Genomic DNA, 25,527 nt, shown 5'->3' with positions numbered 1-25,527 from the left:
CGGCCAACAAGTCTTCATTATGTGTCAAGGAAGAGATGCTAAGAGACACAGAAGTGACACGCTCCCTGCCTTCAAGGTACTTAACTTTTGATGAGGGAGACAACACACACATCTATGAGTATGTACAAAACAGTGAAAGCAAACACAAGGGTGCTGGGAGGAGTTGGGGGTTTGTTTTCTTTGGTGGGGTAGGGGAAGAACACTAGGTCTAGGAGGATGGGGAGTGGTGCTTGGGTTGAATTCTCAAGAAAACCAGGGATGGCAGAGGCAGAGGTAAGGAGGGAGTACACTCCAGGCGAGGGTGAAAGCCAGTGCAAAGCTATGGAGCTGAGACAGAATGCCACCTATAACACCAGTTCAGCTGAACTGCAGAGTCTGGAAAGCTGAGCTGCGACCAGGTTGTAAAAGGCTTTAAATACCAAAAGAAGAGTTAATATTTTATCCTAGAGGCAACAGGGAGCCACTGGAATGCAATAATAAAACAACAGTAATCAATTATCTCATTTGATTCTCATAATAGTCCTGTGATGTAAGTGCTATCATTGCCATTTTACAGATAAAGAAACTGAGCCTGAGAGAAGTTAAGTGACTTGGGGTAGCCAGGTGGTACAATGGACAGACCATTGTATCTGAAGTCAGGAAGACCTGAGTTCCAATCCAGCCTCAGATACTAGATGTGTAATCCTGGGCAAGTCACTTAACCTCTATGTGCCTCAGTTTCCTTATCCATAAAATCAGGATAATAACAGCACCTATCTCTCAGAGTTATTGTGAGGATCAAATGAAATAATAATGGTAAAATACTTAACACAGAGCCTGGCACAGAGTAGTTGTTATATAAATGTTAACTGTTACAAAGATGATGAAGTGACTCACCCAGGATCACACAGCTAGTAAACCTCCGAAGAGGATTCAGTACCATGGTCAGGGTGTAAGGTGTAAGAAGACTGGAAAAGTAAGAAGGGGCTGAGTAGATTATGAAGGGCTTTGAATGCCAAAACAGAGTATTTTGTATTAGATGATCCTGGAGATGACAAGGAACCACAGCAATTTATGGAGCAGAGACTGATGTGGTTAGACCTGGAATGCCTGGAATTCTCTCCATCCTCAACTCTGCTACTGACTTCCCTGGCTTCCTTTAAGTTCTAACTAAAATCCTGTCATTCAAGTTCTAGAGCCCTCCCTCTGTTAATTATTTCATATTTATTTATCCTACATATAGTTTGCTTTGTATATATTTATTTGCATGTTGTCTCCTCCATCACACTGTAAGTTCCTTGAAGGCAGGGAAAGCCATCTTTTTGTATCCCCATCCATTAGCACAGTGCCTGGAAGAAATGCTTATTGCGCGGTTGAAAAGCACCAGAACTGATTTGGAGAGTCCTCTAGGAAAATTCTCTTTGGTTCTGACCTATAATTATTTTGGTAATGAGAAACTCCAAATGAGACAATTCCCTCTGCAGATACAGATCAACACTGCTAATAACTTAATAGTCCTAGAAAAATGGAAGGGAAGAGAGTTGGAGGGAACCTCTGAAGGGTTAATCAACAGAGGTCTTGGAATCAAGATCTTCCTCACCCAGAGGCAGGCCCAGAATGCAAAACACTACTCGGTCTCTCATTGAGAAGAGGCAGAGGACAAAAATAAAAATATGAGTTTGTTATTTCCAGGAATAAAGATGATCCCTACTAAAGTTAGCCAAGCGTTGGAAACAGAGACACTTAAGTACCTGTAGTTAATGAACTGATAATAATTTGCAGATAACATAATAATTCCTTTACAGGTGAACACTTTTAAGCTTCTTAAAAATATTCCATAAGTTAAAAGGGATCTTCTTAAAATATTAATGTGTTAGGAAACCTTTTTATTACAAAAAAAAGGGTAAGTTAGCATAGCCTTCATCTAATACGACAAATTTTCATTACATTTTTACTACACTTTTAGTACAAAACAAATGACTTTCTATATTTTCTTGTTATTTATTGATGCATACTTAATTTTCCTCCACTTGTATAATACTCCTAGGTGATCCTGGGTTCAACTATGACTGTGAAACACAAGCTCTGGCAGATCCTGCCAATCTGGGAAAGTTTTTCTTACAGGCCCAGGAAGGGATGGCATAAGTAAACTCTTATCACCTCTTAGGTGATCACTAGGTGGTGAATTTTTTGGCCACAGTAACTCAGTATATTGTGTACTAATGAAAGACCATGATCTACATTTATAGAGGGAGTACTCAAATTCATGAAAATGGCTATAGTCTACTTAATTTTATCTTTGCTACAATTCATTTACTAATTACACAATTCAATAGCTGTCCTAATTCAATTATTAAAGTTATAATTGAGACACTTTCAATGATTTCTGTGTGCAAGTAAGAAGTTGTGCACAAATATATTTGTACGTACTGCATACACTGAAATGAATGTTGGTCAAAATATACCCAAAGACAGGGATGACTAGACCACCATGTAAAGTTTCAAGCTCATTTGGGCAGGAGGTACTTTTGGAATTCTAGACTTGTTTTGGAAAGGCATGTATATTTAAGAAACAAAGGCAAATATTTTGAGAGGAAAACCAAAAGGAGAGATATAAACCTATACGAATAGGTTTGATTAATGATGAAGTAAATGAAGTCTTCCCTTCCCCCACTTTCAGATGTTATGTAAAATTCCACTTCACTAATGACACTAAAACTTCCCCCATTATCTTTTCTTTTCTATCTCATTATCTTTTCCTCTAACGCTTTGAAAGCAAAAGGCTGCCAAATGAGGCCCTTTAAAGGGTACAGTGTATGTCTCATATTTACATTTACTGTACACAAAGAACTAGGTTGTAATTATTGAAAAATAATACAACTTATGAGTTATAAAAAGTCTTTTCTATTTAAATTTAATAGTTATCCAAAAGGATCAGTTTTGTACTAAACAGATCTAAAAGACCGTATTATTTGGTTATCAATGACATAGATTTAAATTCATAAACTAGTAGAGAGGAAAAAAGTGACTATACTAATAAGCAAAATAAAATTAAAAACTATCGCTTTGTTGTTATATAAACAGCTTTCAAATATCCATTTTCTTTGGTTGATTCCAAAGAATTCTTACCAATACTTATAAATTGTTACTAAGAAGTTAAGACTTTCCAACAAAAAAATATTAAAAACTTCTGGGCACTGAAAAATGAATAGCTGAACCTTTCTGCTTGAGGAATAAGTATATAAAATTGCACAAATACAGTGAAATAAATAGAAATCAAAAGTTAAACACTTACTTGGTTTGCTAATTCATTACTTTCAACATGATCCTGTCAATAGTATTACAATAACTACCCTATAAAATAAATATGTGGCAGAGAAACTTTAGTGGAAAAATACTAATACATGTGTGACCAAACCTTTTCTAATTTGTCTCTGCGGAATGGAACAAAGCTCATCATGATTCTCTTAGGTTATGTTACATCTTAATTCATCATGATATGTTGTTGATGTATCAAAACTTAATAGGAGAGAACTGACTTAATTTCAGAGCTTTGTCTCCTTTTAACGAACATTAGAAGTTTATGAAGGAATTTTTGGAGTAAAGTGTCAGATTATAATCAAGTCAAACCAGTATATTTCATTTTGGGAGAAAGTCACAATACCTAGCCAACAGTTCAATAACAATAACAACAAAAAGATACTAAGAAGATACAATGTAACCTAAGGAAAAATTAAAGCTAAGAAGAATGGTTGTAGGAGGGGAAAGTCATATTTCATATGTGATTTCATTGGCCTAAGGAACCCCCTGTAAGAACACTCCATCTACCAATACAAATCAGCAACTGCTCAGCATGTCACAATCAAGAGTTGCTCAGAGGATACGGAGGTGAAGTGACTTGACCTGGGCCACAGGGTGCTAAAGGCAATACTTGAAACTCAGGTCTTCAAGGTGTCAAGGTCAGCTCTCTATCCACTATAGCAGTGGAGTCAAATACAAATGGAGGCTCCTAACCTGTACATAAGGATCCCTGTAAGCTTCATAGTGAATCAGAAAACTACATACCAATATTATCTACATTTTACTGTATTTTTATTTATTTTGTTAAATATTTTCCGATGACATTTTAATCTGGTTTGGGCTGCATATAAAAGACCAATCAATCAACAAGCATTTATTAAGGCCCTACTATGTGCCAGATACTGTGCTAAGTAATGAGGATACAAATATAATGAATCAATCAACAAGCATTTATTAAGCACACATCACAGGATAACTAAAAGTGAAATATAAACACATACAAATAAAATACTCTGTGGGGAATTCCAAGCATAAGAAATAAAAAGGAAAGACCCTTTCATTTCCCTTGAAGTGATCAGTCACTTCCAATCCTGCGTAAAAGATCAGAGAGGCTCTGAGCCATCACCAAAGGGCAGGAATTTTTAAAACTGCCATAAGTAGCCGCAAAAATACTGGCAATATGCCTTCTTTCCAAAGGACAAATGGCTTTAGATGGAACATCAAATGCCTGTTTCCTCCCCCTCCCTTCTGCTTTCCTCACCTTCTGCCCTCATTTCCTCTCAGCCTCCCTCCCATCTTCCTGTTTCCCTCCATCTCCCTGTCCACTTCTAACCCAAACCCTGCCTATTTCCTCCTCACTCTCACTGTATTTTATCACCCTTCTCAAAAATGCTGCATCGATGCAAAACATATTCCATAAAACACATATTAAGACAAACATTTTTTGATAATAAAATGTCACCTGTGCTTTGGTTGAATGTTTCATTAAGTGCATCTACATCTATGATATTTTTCTCTAAGCTTAAGCTCCTTGTTTTCTGAGTGACTTTGTCCCCACTAAAAAACAGCTGCATTAGGGCAGTACAGCTGCCCTAATTCTGTGAATTGTGTACTTTTTTTTGGTAAAATTGGAGAAGATAACACCCTTTTGAAAACTATTACTGGATATCATTAAGTTCTTAAAGGTCTGACTAATGCGCAAACTGAACTTAAAGTGTTTCTTGAAACCCTTTAGAAGTATAGCTAATCTGATTAAAAATAAACTAATTCCTTCTAAACAGGTACAGAACAGGTAGACTGTGAGCAATAAACACCTGAAGTCCTCTCATTTGCATTCAATCATTCAGAAGAAAAAAAATCTTTAATTAAAGACAGAATAAAACTGTAAGTATTTAATATGCTTCAAAAGCCCCTAATCATTAGACAATTCATAGCTTCTTATCTTCGAAGTCCTGTGCTAAGTGTTTTACAAATATAATTTTACTGGATTCTATCAACAACCCTAGAAGGTGGGTGCTATTATTGCTCCTATTCTAAAGCTAAGGAAACTGAGGCAGATAAAGTTTAAAGTGACTTGCTCAGGGTGGCATAGCTAGTATACGTCTAAGGCTGGATTTGAACTCAGGTCTTCCGACTCCAGGATCAACACTCTATCTACTGTAGCACCTCATCAAAATTTAGGTTCTTTGAGGGCAAGGGCTGTTTTTGCTTTCCTTTGTATCTCTAGTGCTTAGCATCGTGACTAGCACATAGTAAATGCTTAATAAGGGCATACTGAGTGATTCACATCTCATCCTATCCATCTTTTTGCTATCTGGCCCTACATGCACTCTTGCCCTTTTGTCTCCCAACGCTGGAAAGAGTAAATAAATCAATAAACCATGTATGTGAAAGGAACATGCCATTTAATTGTCCTACGTTTTCATTTACCATTCCACCCACTTCCCAGACCAAAACTACTACTAGGAGCTACTCCTCCTCTTGGACGTGTTATCTTCCTCTGCTGCTTCTTGAAGGCAGACACTCTCACGTTTGTAGTTATATTCCCAGTGCCTGACACATAGTTACTGGTGCTTAATAAAATCTTTTATTTCTCCATTCATAATCAAAATTTAAAATAGGCACTAAAATATCAATATTATTCTAAAATGCTCAAGAATCAGGTATTTTCTTTTTATGGGTTTCATTTACTGTCCTTTATCCAATTTTATCCACACAAAATCTTGACTTTATATTCCATCTAAACCCAAGAGACAACTTAACTTACTAATAAAACTAAATGTCATACCTACCATTTTATATTCTAGTTTAGCTGAATAACAACTAATTCCTCAGCCTATTTATACATATTAACATTACAGGCAAAAAGAATCAAAATACTGAAAGATGGCATGGAATAATGGAAAGGGTAGTGATTAAGTAGTTGGAAGACCTGGGTTTGGCTCTAAGTTCTTCTACTTATTTTGTGACCTTGGAAAAGACATAATTATGTCTGGACCTCAGTCTCTAAGATCATTTACAATTCTAAAATTCTGTGAAATTAAAAGAAGATCCTTTTCACTTACAATAATAAAACAAAATAGTCAACTATTTACAAATTTCTAAATAACATGTATTTTAAAAATCTATGTAGCTGTAAAGTTACAATTAGGCAAAAATTCAGTAAAATGGCAATATGAAATATATCTTCTATAGAGAAATGTCAGTAAGCTTTTATTATTTGTTTTTAAGCCTACTATTCAAATGAGAAACTTCTATAGGTATGACCAGTATATTTTAAAGTGTAATTATTGTTCTGGCAGTTTTTCTTTCCAAAAATATTTTACACACACACACACACACACCCATGTACGTGTGTGTGTATATGCATGTATATGTATATGTATGTATACACACTCACACACACACTCACACACACACACATATTTTACTGATAACCTCGTTTTCTTTGTCTAAAAAGATAGGGTCAATTTTTAAATATAAGGTAAGCAGAAAAAAATCTATATTCTGTATATAGATTTTACAAATATAAAATCAAAAATTTGGTATGGGATGTAACTAAAGAAATATGCTCATTAATGTGAATCCTTCCTAAATTTATGAAAGCTACAATGATGTGCAAATTACTTGCTACAAGGAATAATTTTGATATGGCTTCATTTTATGACAATAATGGTTATGGTCATGTTGTGTATTTCTAATGATGCTAAGTTGAGTCTGAATGTCTGGCTTTGACCAGATGAAAACAGTTTGAACTGGATGTCCCATTTTTAATTAGATGTCTGTCACATGCTGGATTTTGTGTCATATGTATGTGTTTCATTGTTTTTATTTGTTAATTCTGTGATTTGGAAGAAACGCTTTGGAAATATGCAAAAACTTTAATTCTTTTTAAGTACATTTCAATGACAAATATTGTAGGAGCTGTTGGTTTGAGGAAGTCAAATGGTTTAAGGATCACTCCATGAAACAGGGTCAATTTCAAGGGAAGTCAAAGGACAGCGTGGTCAAAAAGGAAAAACAACTCCCCAGACTGACAAACTACTGCTGTGAAATTGCTTGATTAATCTTTCAGAAACAAAGCATCCCTTTAGAGGAACTTGGAAGCCGGAGGGATCATTACTGACCATAAAGTGTGGTTTAGGCTTCTTGAAGTGGGAACAACAGTGAGAAGACAAGTACAATAAAATGAAGAGCCTAGGAAAAAAATTGGTTTTATAGCATCTAACCCAATAAAATTAACTAATGATGTAGCATATGATAGGGATAAGTAATCAGTAAAAATGGATGTTTCCTTATTTTATCCAGAGCATTTACTTTTACTTTATTCTACGAAAGTTTAGCTACAGTTTTTAGAAGCCTTGACCATTTGTATAATTTTAAAGCTAGAGCTCAATCACTTGCAACTTAGTTATGTGACTGTGATTAATTTAGCATGTGATAAAAATAAAAATCAATGTTCTCAGGTATATAATATCTTTATATTTACACGCTATAGATATAGCTGTATATAGTATATATACTAGAGCCACTTACTACATAGAATTGGAGAGGAGGGTGTTTGTAGTGTTAAAGTTGAGCCATCTTTCCGTGTGATATTAACTCGAAATACCAATCTGGCCCGAGTGCTTTTTTTCTTGGAACCAGCAATTCCTATTCTAGCTTCAACATCAGCATTTCTGAGTTTCAAGATCCCTACGCAATCCACCCTAAGGAAGAAAAAAAGATGGCATTATTAATATTTACTGGTATGTGGCACCCAATGAAGATAATTTCCATAAATTCACACTTACAAATTTCCATATTAAAATCAAACCTGAATATAGAATAGCAGTCTTGTTTGTGACAATGGACTACTAACTACACCCCTTCAGCAGGAAGAGAATGAATAGAATTATATGTAGTAAGGTTTCTTTTTATATAAAAAAATCCTCAAATACACAGAGCAAATATTAGTGCCTACAAATTAACCAAACATCTCCAAATTCTTTAACGTTTATTTACAAAGAAAAGGACTTTGTAATTAATATTAAATTGTTACATAAATATGAGCTAACCTCAAACAATGATTTTGCATTATTTTTTACTCTAAACTAGCACTATTAACAGAGGAAACAACAAATGGAAAGAATGTAAAATACAAAACACCATTTTAAAACCAGAATATCAGTACTGGTTTAGAAAAGAGACCTCTCCTTTAATACTTTTTCGCGATATAACTTGGCCTCTCATCTTGCAGTTAATTCTTATAAATGGAACTAGTGAGTCTGCTATATTTTCCATTTTTAAAAAGTCATAAGGATGTTATAAAAATGACCTGAGTGTTTTTATCAGAAATTCTATGCATCCTCACTGTACTTTTTGCTCATTTAACACAGTACTGAAAATGAATCCTAAAATCAAGTAAGATTCTAACAAATATCCTTTATGCCCTCAATTATGTTTATGGCTAAGTACAAATAGTTATAGCATGTGAATATTCCTGCTACCAGGCATAGTATCCTAACCATTTGCTACTTCCACAATTCCGTTATTTGTCAAAGGAAGCCATATGTCAAATACCAGTCATGATAGATGACTAAATAATTTTAAGTTATCTCCACAACAGGAAACAGCTCCTGGCTTTCAATTTATTTAAGGGAAAAAAGAGGACTTTAGATATAAGACCTATATGATTAATATCTATTGAAAGAAAAATTTTACACGTCATCAAAAAGATGACTTCCCAGAGTCTAGGAAACTGCAGCGTTCAGAGAAGGAATGACAATGACAAACACTGGTTCAGTGTCCACTTATAACCTACAAATAAATTCATCACTGGCTCACATGAGCCCTCGGAATTGGGCTTCTGTATAGGTACATCTTAAACAAGTCTAAAGAGGTTAGTACTATACGTGTTCATACAACGCAAGGGTAAAAACTAAAAGAAAAAACCTAACAAAATATAAAAATTAAACAAACTAGTTAACAAGACCTAGAACAACATTCACAAAATCAGTTTTAGATATGAGAAGCAGGAAAATAAATGCAGTAGACAATAAATATACAATTAGCAAGCTTCTGACTTTTACATCAGGATATGAAAATCTATTAAGTATTCTTGACTTCCAACAGCTCAGAAAAACCAGAGTTCATAAAAGACTTGGAGGTTTATAGATCTAGATGTGGAAAATGCCTCAGAGGACACTCAGTCCCCATTTTACAGATGAGGAGACTGAGGTCTAGGGAAACTAAGTGACTTGATAAGGTCAAGTAGTAAGCATCAGGGGTATGACATTAACCTAGAGTCCCTCTGACTCCACAGACAGTGATTTTTCATTGTACCACACTAAGAAAGGGGAATTGGTTAAACCTAGTCAGTGAAGGGATTTGTGAAAATGGAAAAGTAGTTAATATTGCTAAAGGCCTGACTAATGCAGTTCAGTAGAAATGAAACTTAATAGCACTGTGATAAAATGAGATCCTACTAGATCATTTGGCTGATTATCTATTAATAGCAACATTTTATCTGTCATGTTTTTTGCAGAACACATTAATGACATTGGAGGCAGTATGAAATTATTACAATTACTAATAGTGGTAAAGACCAGAGCACAGACCAGAAGAGAAATGACAGCACTTCTACCCAGATCACACCACCGTGGAAGCATTAAAAACCTGCAGATTCCCAGAAGTAGTTCTGAAAACAGCAGCATGAAAAAGCCTGAAGCTTGGGACAGTGCCTCCCCACCCCAGGTGCACACAGCCCAACTTTAACATAAAGTCTGAAGGCAAGAAAAAGACTGGAACAATGAGCAAACAAAACAAAAGAATGAATTTGACCATTAAAAAGCTATTATAGTGTCAGGGACAACTAAGATATAAACTCAGAAGAAGACACCAATATAAAAATAGCTACACACAAAGCCTCAAAGAAAAAGAATAACTGGACCAAAATCCAACAAGAATTCCCAGAAGAGTTAGAGAGATAAGAGTGATAAAGGAAAAACTGGGAAAAGAAATGAAACTGATGCAAGAAAATTATGAAAAGAAAATTAATAGGTTGGTAAAAGAGGCACAAAAATACTGAATAACACCTTAAAAGAATGCCTCAAAAAACAGAATAGGCAAAATAGAAAAAGAGGTATAAAAGCTTACCAAAGAAAATAATTCCTTAGAATTAGAATTAAATTAGAATTGGGCAAATGGAGGTTAAAGAATCCATGAGGCATTAGGCAACAATAAAACAAAGTCAAAAAGATGAAAAAATAGAAGAAAAACTGAAATATATCAAAGGAAGAACAACTGATCTGGAAAATAAGATTGAGGAGGGATAATTTAATAATTATTGGAGCACCTGAAAGCCATCATCAAAGAATGAACCTAGACATCATATTTCAAGAAATTATCAAGGAGAACTTCCCTGATATCTTACATTCAGAGAGTAAAATAGAAATTGAAAAAATCCACTGATCACTTCCTGAAAGACATCCCAAAATGAAAATTCCCAGGAATATGAAAACCAGATTCCAGAGCTTGCTTCCAAATCAAAAAAAATTCAAATATTGTGGAGTCACAGTCAGGATCACACAAGATTTAGCAACTCCATGAAAAAGGAGGAGGGCTTGGAATATGATATTCTGGAAGACAAAGGAGCTAGGATTAGAATCAAAAATAACCTACCTGGCAAAAGTGAGTATAGTCTTTCAGGGGAAAAAAAATGAACATTTAATGAAATAGAGGATTTTCAAGCATTCCTGAGGAATAGACCAGAACTGAAGAGAAAACTTGACATTCAAACTAAGACTCAAGAGAAAGGTAAACATGAAAGAGTAATCATAAGGTTGTCAATAAAGTTAAAATGTTTACATTCCCATATGGAAAGATGATACATGTAACACCTAAGAACTTTATCAGTATTAGGGCAGTTAAAATGAGTTTACATTGACAGAGGGCATGGAAGTGAATCAACATGTTGCAATGATCTTCATAAAAAATAAAGGGGTGAGAAAGAGGGATGCACTGGGAGAAGGGGAGAGGTAGAATGGGAAAAATGTTCTGATATAAAAGAAATGCACAAAGAAAAGCTTTTATTGTAGAGAGGAAAATGGGGGGAGGGGGGCAGGAAATGCTTGAAGTTCACTCTCATTGGAATTGGTTCAAAGACGGAAGTATGTATATGTGTATATACACACAGAGAGTCTTCTCTCTATCTCTTTCTCCCCCCCGCCATGCCCCCCACTCTCAGTTGTGTGTAGAAATGTAACTGACTCAGTAGGGATAAGAGGAAGGGGGAAGGGTGATAAAATGGAGGACAGACTAAGGGAGGCAGTGGTTAGAAGCAAAATAAGACTTTTGAGGAGTAACAGGATAAAAAGAGAAACAAGAGGACAAAAATGGGATGAAGGGGAAAATATAGATTAGTAATCATAATTGTGAATGTGAATGGGATGCGCTCACTCATAAAATGGAAGAGGACAGCAGAATGGATTAGAAACCAGAATCCAATAATATGCTGTTTACAAGAGACACATTTGAAACAGAAAGACATGCACAGAATTAAAATAAAGAGCTAGAACAGAATCTAATATGCTTCAGATCAATATTAAAAAGGCAAGGGTAGCAATCATGATCTCAGACAAAACAAAAGAAAAAATAGACTAATTAAAAGGGATAATCATGAAAACTACATTTTGCTAAAAGGTACTAAAGATAATGAAGCAGTATTTTAAAATTTTATAACAAGTTTCTCTGATAAAGGCCTTATTTCTCAAATACATACTGAGTACAGAACTGAGTCAAAGTTATGAAAATAAAAGCAACTGATAAATTGTCAAAGGATAAAAAAGGTAGTTTTCAGAAAAAGAAATCAAAGGTATCAACATTCATACTAAAATATTCTAAATCACTTGATTAGAGAAAGGCAAATTAAAACAATCTGGAGGTGCCACTTTACACTTCTCAGAAATAATAAATATTAGAGGAGATGAGGGAAAAATATGTATAGAAATGAACTACGAGTATAGTAGTGAACTGGTCTAGCCATTCTGGAGTACAATTTGGAATTATGCCCAAAGGGCTATAAAATTATGCATACCCTTTGACCCAGCCATAATGCTACTAGGTCTATATGCCAAAAAGATGAAAGAAAAAGGAAAATGACCTATGTGTACAAAAATATTTATAGCAGCTCTTTTTGTGGATTTGTGGAAATCTAGAGGACATTCATCAATTGGGAAACGGCTAAAGAAGTTGTGGCATATGGTTGTGATGAAGTAATATTTTTGCTGTGGGAAACAACAAGGGGAGGTAAGTTTCAGAAAAATACAGCAAAACCTATATAAACTGATGCAAAGTAAAGTGAGAAGAATTGGGAGATCATTGTGCACAGTAACAGCAATATTGTAATGATCATCAATTGTGAAAGATTTGACTAATCTACTCAATACAATTGATCTAAGACAATTCCAAAGGACTCATGATGAAAAAACCACCTCCAGAGAGAACTGATGAACTCTGAGCACAAACTGAAATACAATTTTCTCATTTTATTTTCTTGCTTTTTTTGGAAAATGATTTCACAGGCATAATTGATATTATATTGCTTGCCTTCTCAGTGAGCAGAAGAAGGGGAGGGAGGAAGAGACTTTGGAACTCTCAATTTAGAAAGAAAAGAATGTAATAAATAAATGTTCTAAGAATATTTTCAACATGTTATGTTTCAAAGAATACAGAGGTTAGGCACAAAACCTAGCAAGCAAGCATGAAATACAATATTTAAAAACCCAATAGAAAGCTACATAAGGAAAGGTTGATGATTTTAATCTATTATATTCTATATTACTTTTACTACTTCGCATTTGTTGAAGTAAATAAAGCAATAAAGTGCTTAAAATCACATTTCAAAAATTCCAAAAGACCAAAAATTAACATTTTTCCTATTCAACTACGCAAATGATTAGACAAGGAGGAAAAAAAATTCTTATTACTTACGCCAGTGTCATGTTGTTGCTAGGGTCAAGGCCAACTTCTATAACTGTAGTGCCTTCGATATCAACTTCTTTGCAAGGAGTTGTATTTCTACCAGTTACTCTGCAGGCCTGATAAAACCCATGTGGTTTCACTCGACCAGAGTCATTACCCACAAATACTTGTAACACTACAGGCTCATTGTGTCCTTCCAGCTAGAATCAAATAGCAGAAAACAAAGTTAATTGACCTTCAATAGTTAAATTATAAAATGAAATAGTTTTGAAAAAATAAAGTATGTAACTAAGATTCAAGGTAACAATGAAATCACCAAATTTTGAAAAAATAAAAATTAAGAGACTAAAAAAATTTCTTGAAAGAAAAAAAATGTTCCTACTCAAAAACAAAATCCTATTTAAATCATAAGATATTAATATATTATCTTAGACTAACAGAAAAATATTATAAAAACAAAACTATTAATACTGATAAAATAATTAAATTTCATTTATGCTTTGGCTTTTAGTAGCTGAAGTATAATTTATGAGTATAAAAATAAAATGAAAACATCTTATAACATTATAACATAATAATTGGTATCTGTTTGCTAAGGTCCATGCCTATGAAATGAGTTTTATCACATAAAAGCCAGTTAGATTTGCAGCAAAAATCTAGTCTTTGGCCAAAAAATACATTTATTATGATCCATAAAAGCAGTCACAAGAAGTGTTAGTAAAGGAAACACATCCTCAAGTGGAATCATCTTCTTCCATGAAGAAAAGCATTTATGCTATTTTTAATTCATTTAGTGCTTATGGGTTTGTTTTTTAACCAATGTGGCTATATAAGTAATGTGGAAAGGTGAGAGGTTCTTTGAGTCAAAGCTTTCAGTCAAAGAAAATCTGATTACTTAATCTCATAGGCCCTATTTTCCAAAGCTTTAATAGTTTCCATGACTTTCCTCTTATCTCTCAATAATACTTCTAAAGTATGAAGTGAAAATTCTAAAACTTAACAGCTAATGTCAAGTATCATATTTCACCACGTAACTGTTGCACCCTGTTCTCCCCCCACCCCAAGTTCAAAAATTGGTTTATAACCTTTCATCATGTAATTGTCGCATGGTCTAATTCTGTTCATCACACCACTCAGAAGATAAACAGAATAGCAATATATTCACCAGTGGCATATGGATATGCGTTTATCTTGAAAGCCTAGAATTCTCAGCATACAAGCATTGTCAGTATATTTTTGAAAGTGTGGTTTGTTTAGAGCACTACAGTAGTAATAGATAGTACTGTCATTCAACCAAATGCAGAACCATAGGCACAAGGGGAATGGGTAGACAGGTGAAGCCCCCATAAGTACGTCAAGTGATATGGTAAGTCTTGCATTTTCCCAATTTTAATGTATACTCATGAGTATTCCATGCATCCTAATCTTGCACCAAAGACAGTTTAGTAATAAATAATATAAATTACTTTTAAGTAATAACAGCACAATTTAAAAAAAAAAAAAACTTCACACAATGGTCACACTCCACTTTTTTTGCAAAAAAAATTTGGCATAAAATCTACAACAATTATGGGGTGAAATATGGTACAAAGTTTAGATACTTTGATTCCTCCGCATGTTTTAATCCTCTTATAAAAAATATGATGCAAATCTACATTTTGTTTAACACAGAAGTCAAGACAAAAAAGTACACTGTTAAATTATATTTAGTTTATGGCCCATTTCAACCTCTGTTTAATTTTCTGTTGTGCTTGGGCTAAAAAAAGAGCCAGCAAAAATGTTGTCTTACTTAGTGTGGTATTTGAATTCCTAACCATGACTTAAAATATAGAAAGGGCAACGTCCTGGCCAGGTATGGAGAACACCTAACAAATGCATTTAAGACTGTCTTTGTGTAGACTCTTACGAATCTAATTTTAAAAGCTGTAAACTGAAAATATTGGGAGAAGGAGAAAAAACTGTCTATCTTCACCAGGCTGGAGCCACAGAAAGTAGTTACAATATAGGGAAAAAATCCAGTGGAGAGAAGATACAAGAAAAGAGCCAGTAGTAAAACCCATGGCCTGAAACATTAAGAAACAAGTACACAAAGTTTAGCCAACAAAGAAAATCAGCTAGAGGTCCTAATGGAAAGAGATCAGGGAAACTTAGTGAGGTAAAACACATCTTATTCAAAAGAAAAACCATAGATAAAAGGGAAACACTGCATATTAAGAAGCCCTTTTTATGTGAGGAGGTCCAGAGTTTAAAGCATGGTGGAATATATTTTGGTGACATTCAATAGAGAGAGAAACTGAAGTTATTTTGAAACTAATAATACTACAGAGCAGAGATGGGAAATATACTGCCCACAGACCACAATCCCAAGTGTGACCTGAACCAAACTAAAATTTAATTAGGGAAATATTTAACAAAATAAATAAAAATACAACAGAATATAGATAATATCAATATATGGTTTTCTAAGTCAATGAGGGACCTGCAGGGATCCTTATGTATAGATTAGGTGCCCTGGTGCCCAGTTGAGTTCATCATCACTGCTACAGATCACCCGGACAGAAAGATGAAAACAGACGAGGAGTTTGAGAAACAGACTGGCACATAGACATGATATGCTGATGATGGCAAACTTCAACTATCCAGACATTTGCTGGAGTTTTTTCCTCTGCCAAAAACAGAGAACTAATAACTTACTAACTTATCTTAATGGTAATTTTCTCCTTCAGAAGGTAGAGAAACTAATAAAGGAAAAACATTTTATAGATCTGCTTATCACTACGAAGCACCCTAGATTTTGGGAGAACAGTTTTCAAAGGGGTCAAAAGAGAAATAGACAGGACCCCACATACCAGAATTCTGGGTGGGAGGGGAAGTCAGCATAGGAGAGATGTGAAATCCTCAAGAATGAAACTGCTCAGACACAAAGGGAAATAATTCAAAGGAGTGACAAAATCAGGAATCTCCTTGAAGAGTCCAAGAACTAACTGATCAACTTAAATTTTTAAAAAGATGGAGAAATGGGCAGGTGAACAAAGGATGAATTTTTTAAAACACAGCACATTACTTCTGAATAGTGTCAGGAGCCCTAAAGTGCAAAATGAGACGAGACTGGGAAAGAAAAATTTGTCGTCAATGAGTGACGACAAAATGGCTGTGTGCATATGTTGTTATTCTTAAAATATACAAGCAAAAATAAAAAGACTGAAGAAGAAAGAAAACTGATATTTAAGGTGGATGGGATGGTGGAAAGTGACCAGAAAGTCAAACAAGACGCTTAATTCCATTTTGCTTCTCTTTGTTATGCTGAGGCAAATGATCCTTGGACTAAAAAAGACAGAACAAAAATGGCCAATAAGGAGATGATGTACAAAGTCAGTAGAGAGAGTACCCATTTAGGTAGCTGCCTTTGCTGAATTTGAGTCAAATTGTCCACATGAAGTACATCCTCAAGTACTGAAAGAACTGGAGGACTTGATTGTTGAATCATTATTAAAGATATCTGAAAAAATTGTGCAAAACTGGAGAAGAACCCAGAGTTCTACAGAAAGGGGAAATGTCCTCATTTTTTTTAAAAAAAGGAAGAGAATAGTCTGTAAACTATAGGACAATGAGCTGGACTTTGACTCCTGGGCAAATTCTAGAATGTATTATTAAAGAGATGGTTAGGGAACATTTAGAAAAAATAGTGATCACAAAGAACCAGGAAGTCTTCAGCAAGAAAAGGTTCTGGCAGATAAAATTTAAACTTTTTTGAAAACACTTCTAAACTGGTAGATCAAAAGAATACTTTATAGTTTACCTTAATTTAGCAAAGTGCTTGATAAAATACTATGCTAGTCTTGTGTAAAGGAGAGGTATGGGTGAGGCAATAGTATAAGTAATGGATTTGGAACTGGAGGAATAGCTAGATTTAACAAGTTATCAATGATTTGATACCATTTTGGAAGAGCTTTACTCTAGTAAAGATACTCAAGATATTTGTGTTTCATTATTTAGCATTTTTATCAGACATGAATAAAGGCAGAGAGAATGTATATTTACCATATTTGAAAATAACATAAAACCGGGAGGGAATAACACACTAGATGACAATCAGGATTTAATACTGACAGGTCAGGAGTGGGGTACCTGCAGCCACACATGGCCTCAAGGCCACAGGCACCCCTCTAGGTCCTCAAGTGCAGCCCTTTGAACGGATCCAAACTTCACAGAACAAATCCCCTTAATAAAAGGAACTAAAACTTGGACTCAGTCAAAAGTCTGCACCCAAAGACCTAGAAGGCCACAGGTTTGCCACCCCTGGGTTAGAGAATCAGGATTAATCTAATAAAATGACACGTAACAATCTTACACATGGGTTAAATGAATTAACCTCCCAGAGGACTAGGAAAACATCTTTGCAGCTAATTTCTCCACTAAAGGTCTGATATCCAAGTTATATAGGGAAATAATTCAAACATATAAGAACAAGAGATATTTTCCATAGATAAATGGCCAAAAGGATATGAAAAGGCAGCTTTCAAAAGAAGAGAGGCAATCTATTAACAACTGCATGAAAAAAGCTCCAAATTACTCATAAGAGAAATGTACATTAAAGCAATTTTGAGGCTCTACCTCATTCTCATTAGATTAACAAAAAAGGAAAATGACAACTGGATGGGCTATGGGAAAACAGGAACACTAATGCATTGTCAATGGAGCTGGGAATTGGTCCAGCCATTCTGAAAAGTAATTCGGAACTATACCCAAAAAGTCACTAAACTATTTATACTTTTTGAACCAGTGATACCACTAAAGACATATATCCAAAAGACATAAAAGAATGAGGTGGAGAAGACTCTTATATACAAAAATATTCATAGCATCACTTTCTGTTTGTAGCAAAGAACTAGAAATCATGAGGATGGCCATGATTCAAAGAATGAATAAACAAATCATAGCATATGAATGTAATGGAATACTATTGTGCCATAAGAAATGATAAAAGGAATGGTTTCTGTCAAACCTGGGAAGATCTGTATGAACTGACAGAATGTGAAAAAAAAACAGAACCAGAACAATTTATACAATAACATTGTAAAAATGAACAACTTTAAAAGACTTAAGAATTCTAATTAATGCAATGACCAACCATGATTTCCAAAGCCCTAATGATGAAAGATGTCTCATCCACCTTAGAGAGAGATGACAGACTCATGATATAGAATGAAACATACATTTTTGTACATAACCAATGTGGGAATTTGTTTAGATTATGTAAATTTATTAGAAGGGAATGCTTGTATCATGGTGGGAGACTTCTTGAGGGAAAGGGTAGCTTGTGATAGTGATGCTAAAGAAGAGAGTACCACTGAAACACATAAAAATGCAGAAGAGTGAACAGGAGGATTTCAGAGACACAAATAGAATGGCTTTCAAACTAATGTGTTGAGTTTGTTAAGTTCTTTTTTTTAAAGCTATATCATAATAGATATTTGCATTTTCATATACAATCCTTTTTTCTATTCTTTGCATATGGAAATGTTTGTCAAGTTCATAATAATAAAAAAATTTTAAATTTAAGATGGGAGAGGTATGGTTAGGGAGCACTTTGTCTAATAAAAGATCTGAAAGTTTTCAGTACATTGCAAGGTCAATGTATATGAGCAAAGAAGGAGATATTGAATCCAAGATGAGATCTTGGGTTATTAGAGGCATAGCTTCTAAAAATAAGGATGCAATAATTTTGCTGTACTTTGTTCTGGTTGTATCATGTCTTCTGTATTAAGCTCAGTTCCAATTGCTACATTTTAGTAAATTTTTGCTTTTTTTGTATCCCCAGCACTTAACATAATGTCTGACATATACTAAGTGCTTAATAAATGTGATTTAATTCATATTGATAAACTAGACTGTCCAGAAAAAGACAATAAGGGTGTTGAAGGGCCTCTAGTTCATGCCATATGATGAATGGCTGAAGAAATTGGAAATATTTGACTGGGAAAAGAGCATATTTGGGAAGACAAAGGGATTATATGGGGAACATAATAAGTTGTGTTCAACTATATGCAGTGGTTTAAAGTATAAGAGAGGTTAGACTTGCTCTTTTTATCTTTGGAATGTAGACCTGGGTGCAACAGGGAAAAGTTGATAATGGGCAAATTTAGGCTTGATATGATGGAAAATTTCTTAACAATTAGGGCATCCCCAAAATGAAACAGGCTGCCCTGGGAAGCAGTCAATTCTCCTTCACTGTAGGTCTTCAAGCAAAGGGCAGATGACAACATATTGCATAGTGGGAATTCTTTCAGGCATAGACTGGACTTGATAGTCACCAAAGTTCCTTCAAATTCTCAAATTCTAGAAGCCATCTTGCATCGCGGAAAAATTGCTCTTTATTGACCAAGATTCATTTCAAGATGATTCTGAAAATATGGAAGTTATCTATAAATTTTACTTAAACGACTAAAGATTTAGTCTGGTGTTGCATTGATTAACAGAGGTAGTAACATGGTATAGAATGAGGTCTTTAAAATACTGGGCCAAAGGGAAAAGCAAGTTAAAGGTTAACCAAAAGAATAAAGTTTATCTACTGAACTAGAGGTACCCTCCCCTTATCTACTTCTGTGTGCTACTAACAGAACCAACCATTTCATAAATTCACATTAAGATTGACTCTTAAAAATTTATCATCATCATCTCTGCTCTTCCTTTTCATTTGTGAACATAAGTGACAATTAGATTCTGAAGAAATTTATCAGTAATGAAAACTATAATTTTGTTTCATGAAACAAAAATCAGTTTTATTTCTTAGTATCAGTTCCCCATCACTTCTTCACAACTCTCCTTTCTCAGAAAAAGGAACTACAGAGATACAGAAAGGGGAATATAAAGAAAATAACCATAAGAATTCCCTTTTGTTTTAAATCTCTTTTCTAAGTTATGTGGAGCTTCAACACCCTGAAGCTTTATATTAAAACAGTTTGTGTATTATATTAATCAGCTGGAAACTGAAAAATAAAATTAAGGCTTCCAAGACCATTTCTCAAAAACTTATTATTACAACTAACAATTTGTTAGGTAAATCTTTAAAAGTCAATTCAGTCCAACAGTGACTGATTAATGACCAATTATTTCAAACGAAAATATTAAACTAGTTTGTGTGTTTTGGAAAGACAACTTGTTGTTCTGTCCCCGTTCCACCACTGCCCAATCTTGTCTTTACTTCAAACTAAATATCTCTAACTCTTTCAGTGGTTTCTCATATGGTATAGATTAGAAGCTCTTTACCATGATTGTTGCTCTCCCCTGGACACTCTTCAGCTTATTAATGTTATTTCTTAAAATGAAGCTCCTAATAAGACTATGGGAAGGATTATTACAGAGCTTCTTTTGTGTAATTAGTAGCAACTTATGTTAGTAGCAAGTTATGCTCAGCTGAATTTTGTTGAGATGATTCAATAAAGACATATCAGTTAGTATTTAAGTACTTAAGGTGGATTTTTGCGGATTAAAAACAATTAAAAATGAAATGACTAAACATGCAGTAAAATCTTAGTGTATGGTCAAATAAAATACCTTTACGGTAGGAAACCCTTGTTGTGTCCTATCTTTCACTGAACCACGGCTGCCCTCAGTCAGGTACCTAGCTCTGTGCTGGGTCTCAGGTTGAACCACTATCTTCAGTTCCTTTCCCTCACTTTTAACAGGATACTGTCCACACAACATAGGACTCTTCTTTGCTCCGGCTCCTTTCTGATTTTCCAATGTTCTGAGAAATCAAAGCACAACATTGAAAAAATGTCATAAAAGAATAGTTAAGAAAGTCAAATGAGATTAAGGAAGAAAACAGAATAAATGGGCAAGTCAAAGTTGGAACAAATGCTTTGTTTACTAACAAAATAAACAATTGCCTAGGACAACATCCATATATCAAATAGTCAGATATGATTGTATTTTTGAAAAATCAATAAGTTGGGCAGGGGAGAGAATATATGTTAGAGGTGGGAAAGGAGGGAAAAAAGAAAAGGGGACAGCTTTCAGCATCATTCTCCCTAGTATAAATCCAAGTATATTTTAGTTCAAGTACTGTCAAAGACTGTACTCAAAGTTTTCCCTTTTTTTTTGGAGTAGACTTTGAACATATTACCAATGTATCTATATCCATATGTTTATAAACATATACATATATATCCCATACATGTTCCACATTATTTCATATAATATGTTCGAAATGTACTACAAAATGAATTGGTGTTATTTCCTTGTCAGATTGGCAAAAAAAAAAAAGGGGGAGGAAATGTTAAAGAAAATCCATAATTATATCACAACCTTCTGCATGCCATTTTGTGGCTTCTGGTGTGTTTAACAGAAATTTATTGCAAAGAATCATTACATCCATTTGCCAGTTGTACTCAAAGACAAACTTAAGGCAAGCTTTCCCAGATATGTGTTTTTTGAGTGTGTATTTATCTTAAAGATCAGTTTAATTGACTCCTGATCAAAGAAGCAATAACCTAAAAGCTCTCAAAGTACAGGTTTCCACAATCAGGGTTTATAGTATAAAGCGTCCCCACTACCTTGTGTTTCAAAAGTTTATTTTGTGAATTGAGGGCTTGGAGCTTAGAACACATTTTTTTGTGGAAACAAAATTTTTAAACGGTGGATAGGCAACCAGCCTCAAGTTCAAAATCTGATTCAACTAAAAATATGCTCAAATTACTATATACCAAACACTTAATCGTAATAGTTAGCATTCATATAGTGCTTTAAGGTTTTCAAAGCCCTTTACAAATACCACATTTTTAAGAGGAAAACTATCACTTGAAAGAAAGTGATAGAAAACAATAGAGAGAAACTTTTCTTTTAAACATCATAAAATAGACTTAAATATAAAAAAAACAGTCTTTAAGTAGATTTACAACCCTATGTGCCCTTAGCATCACTAACCTAGCCCTATACCATGACCCACATGGTAAACCAAGGATTCACTTTGGACTTTAATAGTCTAATCCCAATTACTAGAGGGAGAAAGGAACAAGAATAGAGATAAACTGAATCCAAAAGGTGAAAGAGGATTAGGTAGTCCTTAGAATGAAGTAGTTTCTCTGTTCCCTTTTCCAGGAAAGAGGACAGAGGTAGGATTAATGAGGCTTGTATGAGTCCCGATGGCTAGCCAGGCAGTTAGCCAACCCATTAGTCTGCTGGGAAGATAGGCAGGAATCAAAGCACGTAACAGCAATAAAGGAGCTAAATATCCTGTACCAGCAATATTAGGAAGGTGGACAGAGGAAGAAACATTCTCATAGGGCCACAGCAACTAACAGAGGACCGGCAGGATGACAAGGTAGGATGGGGGGAGATACTAGAGAAGCAAGTGAGAGAAAAGGCAAGAAATGAAGGGAAGTTCTTATGGTTACTAACAAACAGGACTGAAATTTCCATTTATTTTAAAGGAGTATATATAAGTTGGGGGACTGTATGATCCCCATTACATCCATTTCAAAGACCTCTATAAGAATTAAATTTAAAAATAATAGCATGAACCTGCAATCTTGCGACGTGGAACTTGTTTTTATACTCATTAACCTGGCTAAGAATCAAACTACTGAGTTTGAACACTACATATGGAATCTTTATCAAGACATTCTAAAATCATAGGAAATCCATCTATAATAATATTTTCAAATCAGTGTATTAAAACCTAATATAAAAATCATTAGTGTGTCAGCTTACAAGAAATGTTTTTATTTTTCCTTTCTTTAAATTAGTTTTTGAGAGGCTAGTAATTAGAATGAATTTTACTATTCTGATATATCAAAATGTTCTCTTAACTCAGCACATCTGCTGAATTAACTGATAGAATAGATACATAGAAGCTGAAAGGATCATACCAATGAAACCCTAACTGATTTGGAGATTTAAATTAATGTAGCTAAATCTTTAAAATTCTCTGAACCCAAGTATGCAACTTCTTCAAAAATTATTTTACTATTTCAAATCATTCATATAATTTAGAATACTTATAAGGAATGATATCTAAATAAAAATAAGGATGATGTGGCAACAGTATGCAAGGTTAACTTCTAAATGCCAATCTGAAAAGGAAAATTCACTGTCTTGGCATGTTTTTGTGTAAAATATTTTCAAGTGGAATTGACTCCTTTGCCTCCACAATCTATTTTTCTATGATATTATTAAATGCATGAGAATTCTCATCACAACCCCCCCACTAAAAAAGGCATCACATCTTGATGACATCATACTCAAAATTCTAGTTAACTTCATGATGAAGAAAAATGAGGTTAAAGATTCACAGAACACTTGAGAGAACTTGAAAATGATATGATCAGCATGACTAATTACATATTTTAATTTTTAACCTCTTGATATTATCTTACACATGTTCTCAAATGATTCATAAAATATTTACTAGAAGTTGTGTATTAATGCACACACAGTATTTTTATCTTCAAAAAATACTGTCTAATATCCAATGCAAAGTCTTCCTTTAAATGAGCCCTTATATTTTTGCCTAATAAATATGCCATATATCATTATAACTACTGGAAGAAATTTTAAACATTTTAAAAAAATTATTTGCCTATATCTATACACTGGACTTCAAGACTCCTATCTGATATTTTTAATCATTATACAGCCCTGTTTAGCACTTATCTGGATACTAGGTTTCTAAAATATTAGAATTACATGAACTATCATAAAATGTTAAAAGATTTCACATTAAAGAAAATCCTAGAATGTTATCATTTCCACTAACATAAGTTCTAATTCTACCTCACATTTCATAACATTTTTGATGTCTAATGAATAAGAGGAGATTTTTTGTTAAGTAGTTCAAAATGCTTAGCTTGATTGTACATGATAACCTGCTCAAGGCTCATTTCTTATAGGCCAAAAGTATTCCATCTCCACATAATTCTGAAGAGTTGATATTTTAATCCTTTCCTAAAAAACGCCATAGCTTCCATGTATTAGTGTCAACTGTTTTTTCTTATGAAAAAGTGCTAGGAAACTCTTCTTTTGTCTTATGAATTATTATACAGGAGACTTTCAGTTGACAAACCTCTTTGTACATTTTCTTGGGATACCAAATCATACCAAATATTTGTTTCAAAGGAAGAAATGCAAGCTATTTGGAGGAAGGTTAATTAGTATCTATGATATTTAGCGTGACCATATTTCCCTATCTGAAAATTTGATTTTGCTTTTAATCTGTTTCCTCGGCAGCCATTTTTAGAAAGAAGTTGTTACCTGGTATTTTATCAAAGGCTGTCTTGAAGCCCAAATAATCTGTATAATAATAAAAAACGCATATTTAAATGACTTCAAAATCTTAAGAGGTTTATATAAATTTTAGAAATCCAGGCTCCTAAGGTTTTTCTATAATCTTCATTAAAACAAACACTTTTGGAGTGCTTATTCTCTTGTCAGGTGCTGCAAATGAAATATTCTAGCTTTTTTTTGATTCCTTCCATGCAAACTTTACAGGAAGGGACGTTTGTTCCTCTTTCTTTTAAAATAATTTTCTTAATCAATACACAGACCTAGTTTTTAAAAAAATGTGTGTGGGTATGTATGTAATATGCAAGTTTACTTAATAACTTTATTCATATAGAATCACAAATAATCCTTTTTCCCTGCATGGAAGTATAAAGTAGAATTATGATCAACAAAGAACATTTAATATATAAGAATCATTTTTCTTTTGGGAAGATAAGGGAAAAGGGAATCTAATGAACACTAAATATGTTCTCCAACATTATACTGGACTTACTTTCCAACTCACCAAAAAGAGGTACTTATGATGCCATCAAGCAGTAAAACACTGGAGTTTCTCACTTTATCATGACATGTTAAATATGAAATTGTAATAGCTACTCAGGCCCGCCTAAAGAACTTTATCTGAGAAAATATAAAACTTATCTTTCAAATATAGGAGTGGTCTAATATTCATTCCTCTAATACTTAGACTATATTGTAAGGAACTATAAAAAACAAGTCTAGCTACCAATTGTCAAAATAGAGGAACTAAAGAAGCCATATGTTTAAAAAAGAAAAAAAAGGAACACCACCATATGCTATGGTGGACGAATATTTTGTAATGCAACTACTGCGATGTATTTAGTGAAAAGTGTGAACTGAGAGAAATGAAAGAAAATGCAAATGTACTCCCTCCCAATCCCTCATCCAGTTCCCTTCCATACACGCAACCCAGAAGCAACAGAGAAATATGAATAAAGATTTATTTCTGGAAAAAAAATCAGATACAGAAAAGCATTCACA

The 25,527-nt window shown here is 34.0% G+C and overlaps 1 protein-coding gene across 2 annotated transcripts in view; it reads right to left on the bottom strand.

Moving 5' to 3' along the window:
- NFAT5 (nuclear factor of activated T cells 5) overlaps positions 1–25,527 on the bottom strand; it is a 136,331-nt gene that overhangs the window by 25,765 nt on the left and 85,039 nt on the right. For both annotated transcript variants that reach the window (XM_036751672.1, XM_036751671.1), the window contains 3 exons: positions 20,800–20,992; positions 13,252–13,442; positions 7,816–7,988 (listed from right to left, as the gene is read on the bottom strand). In XM_036751672.1, coding sequence (XP_036607567.1) covers positions 7,816–7,988; positions 13,252–13,442; positions 20,800–20,992 — 557 coding nt within the window. The remainder of the gene's footprint in view (positions 1–7,815; positions 7,989–13,251; positions 13,443–20,799; positions 20,993–25,527) is intronic.

This window comes from Trichosurus vulpecula, chromosome 3 (assembly GCF_011100635.1).
Source record: "Trichosurus vulpecula isolate mTriVul1 chromosome 3, mTriVul1.pri, whole genome shotgun sequence".
Taxonomy (NCBI): Eukaryota; Metazoa; Chordata; class Mammalia; order Diprotodontia; family Phalangeridae; genus Trichosurus; species Trichosurus vulpecula.
Note: the sequence above shows the minus strand (reverse complement) of the source record. Positions and strands in the feature narration are given on the sequence as shown.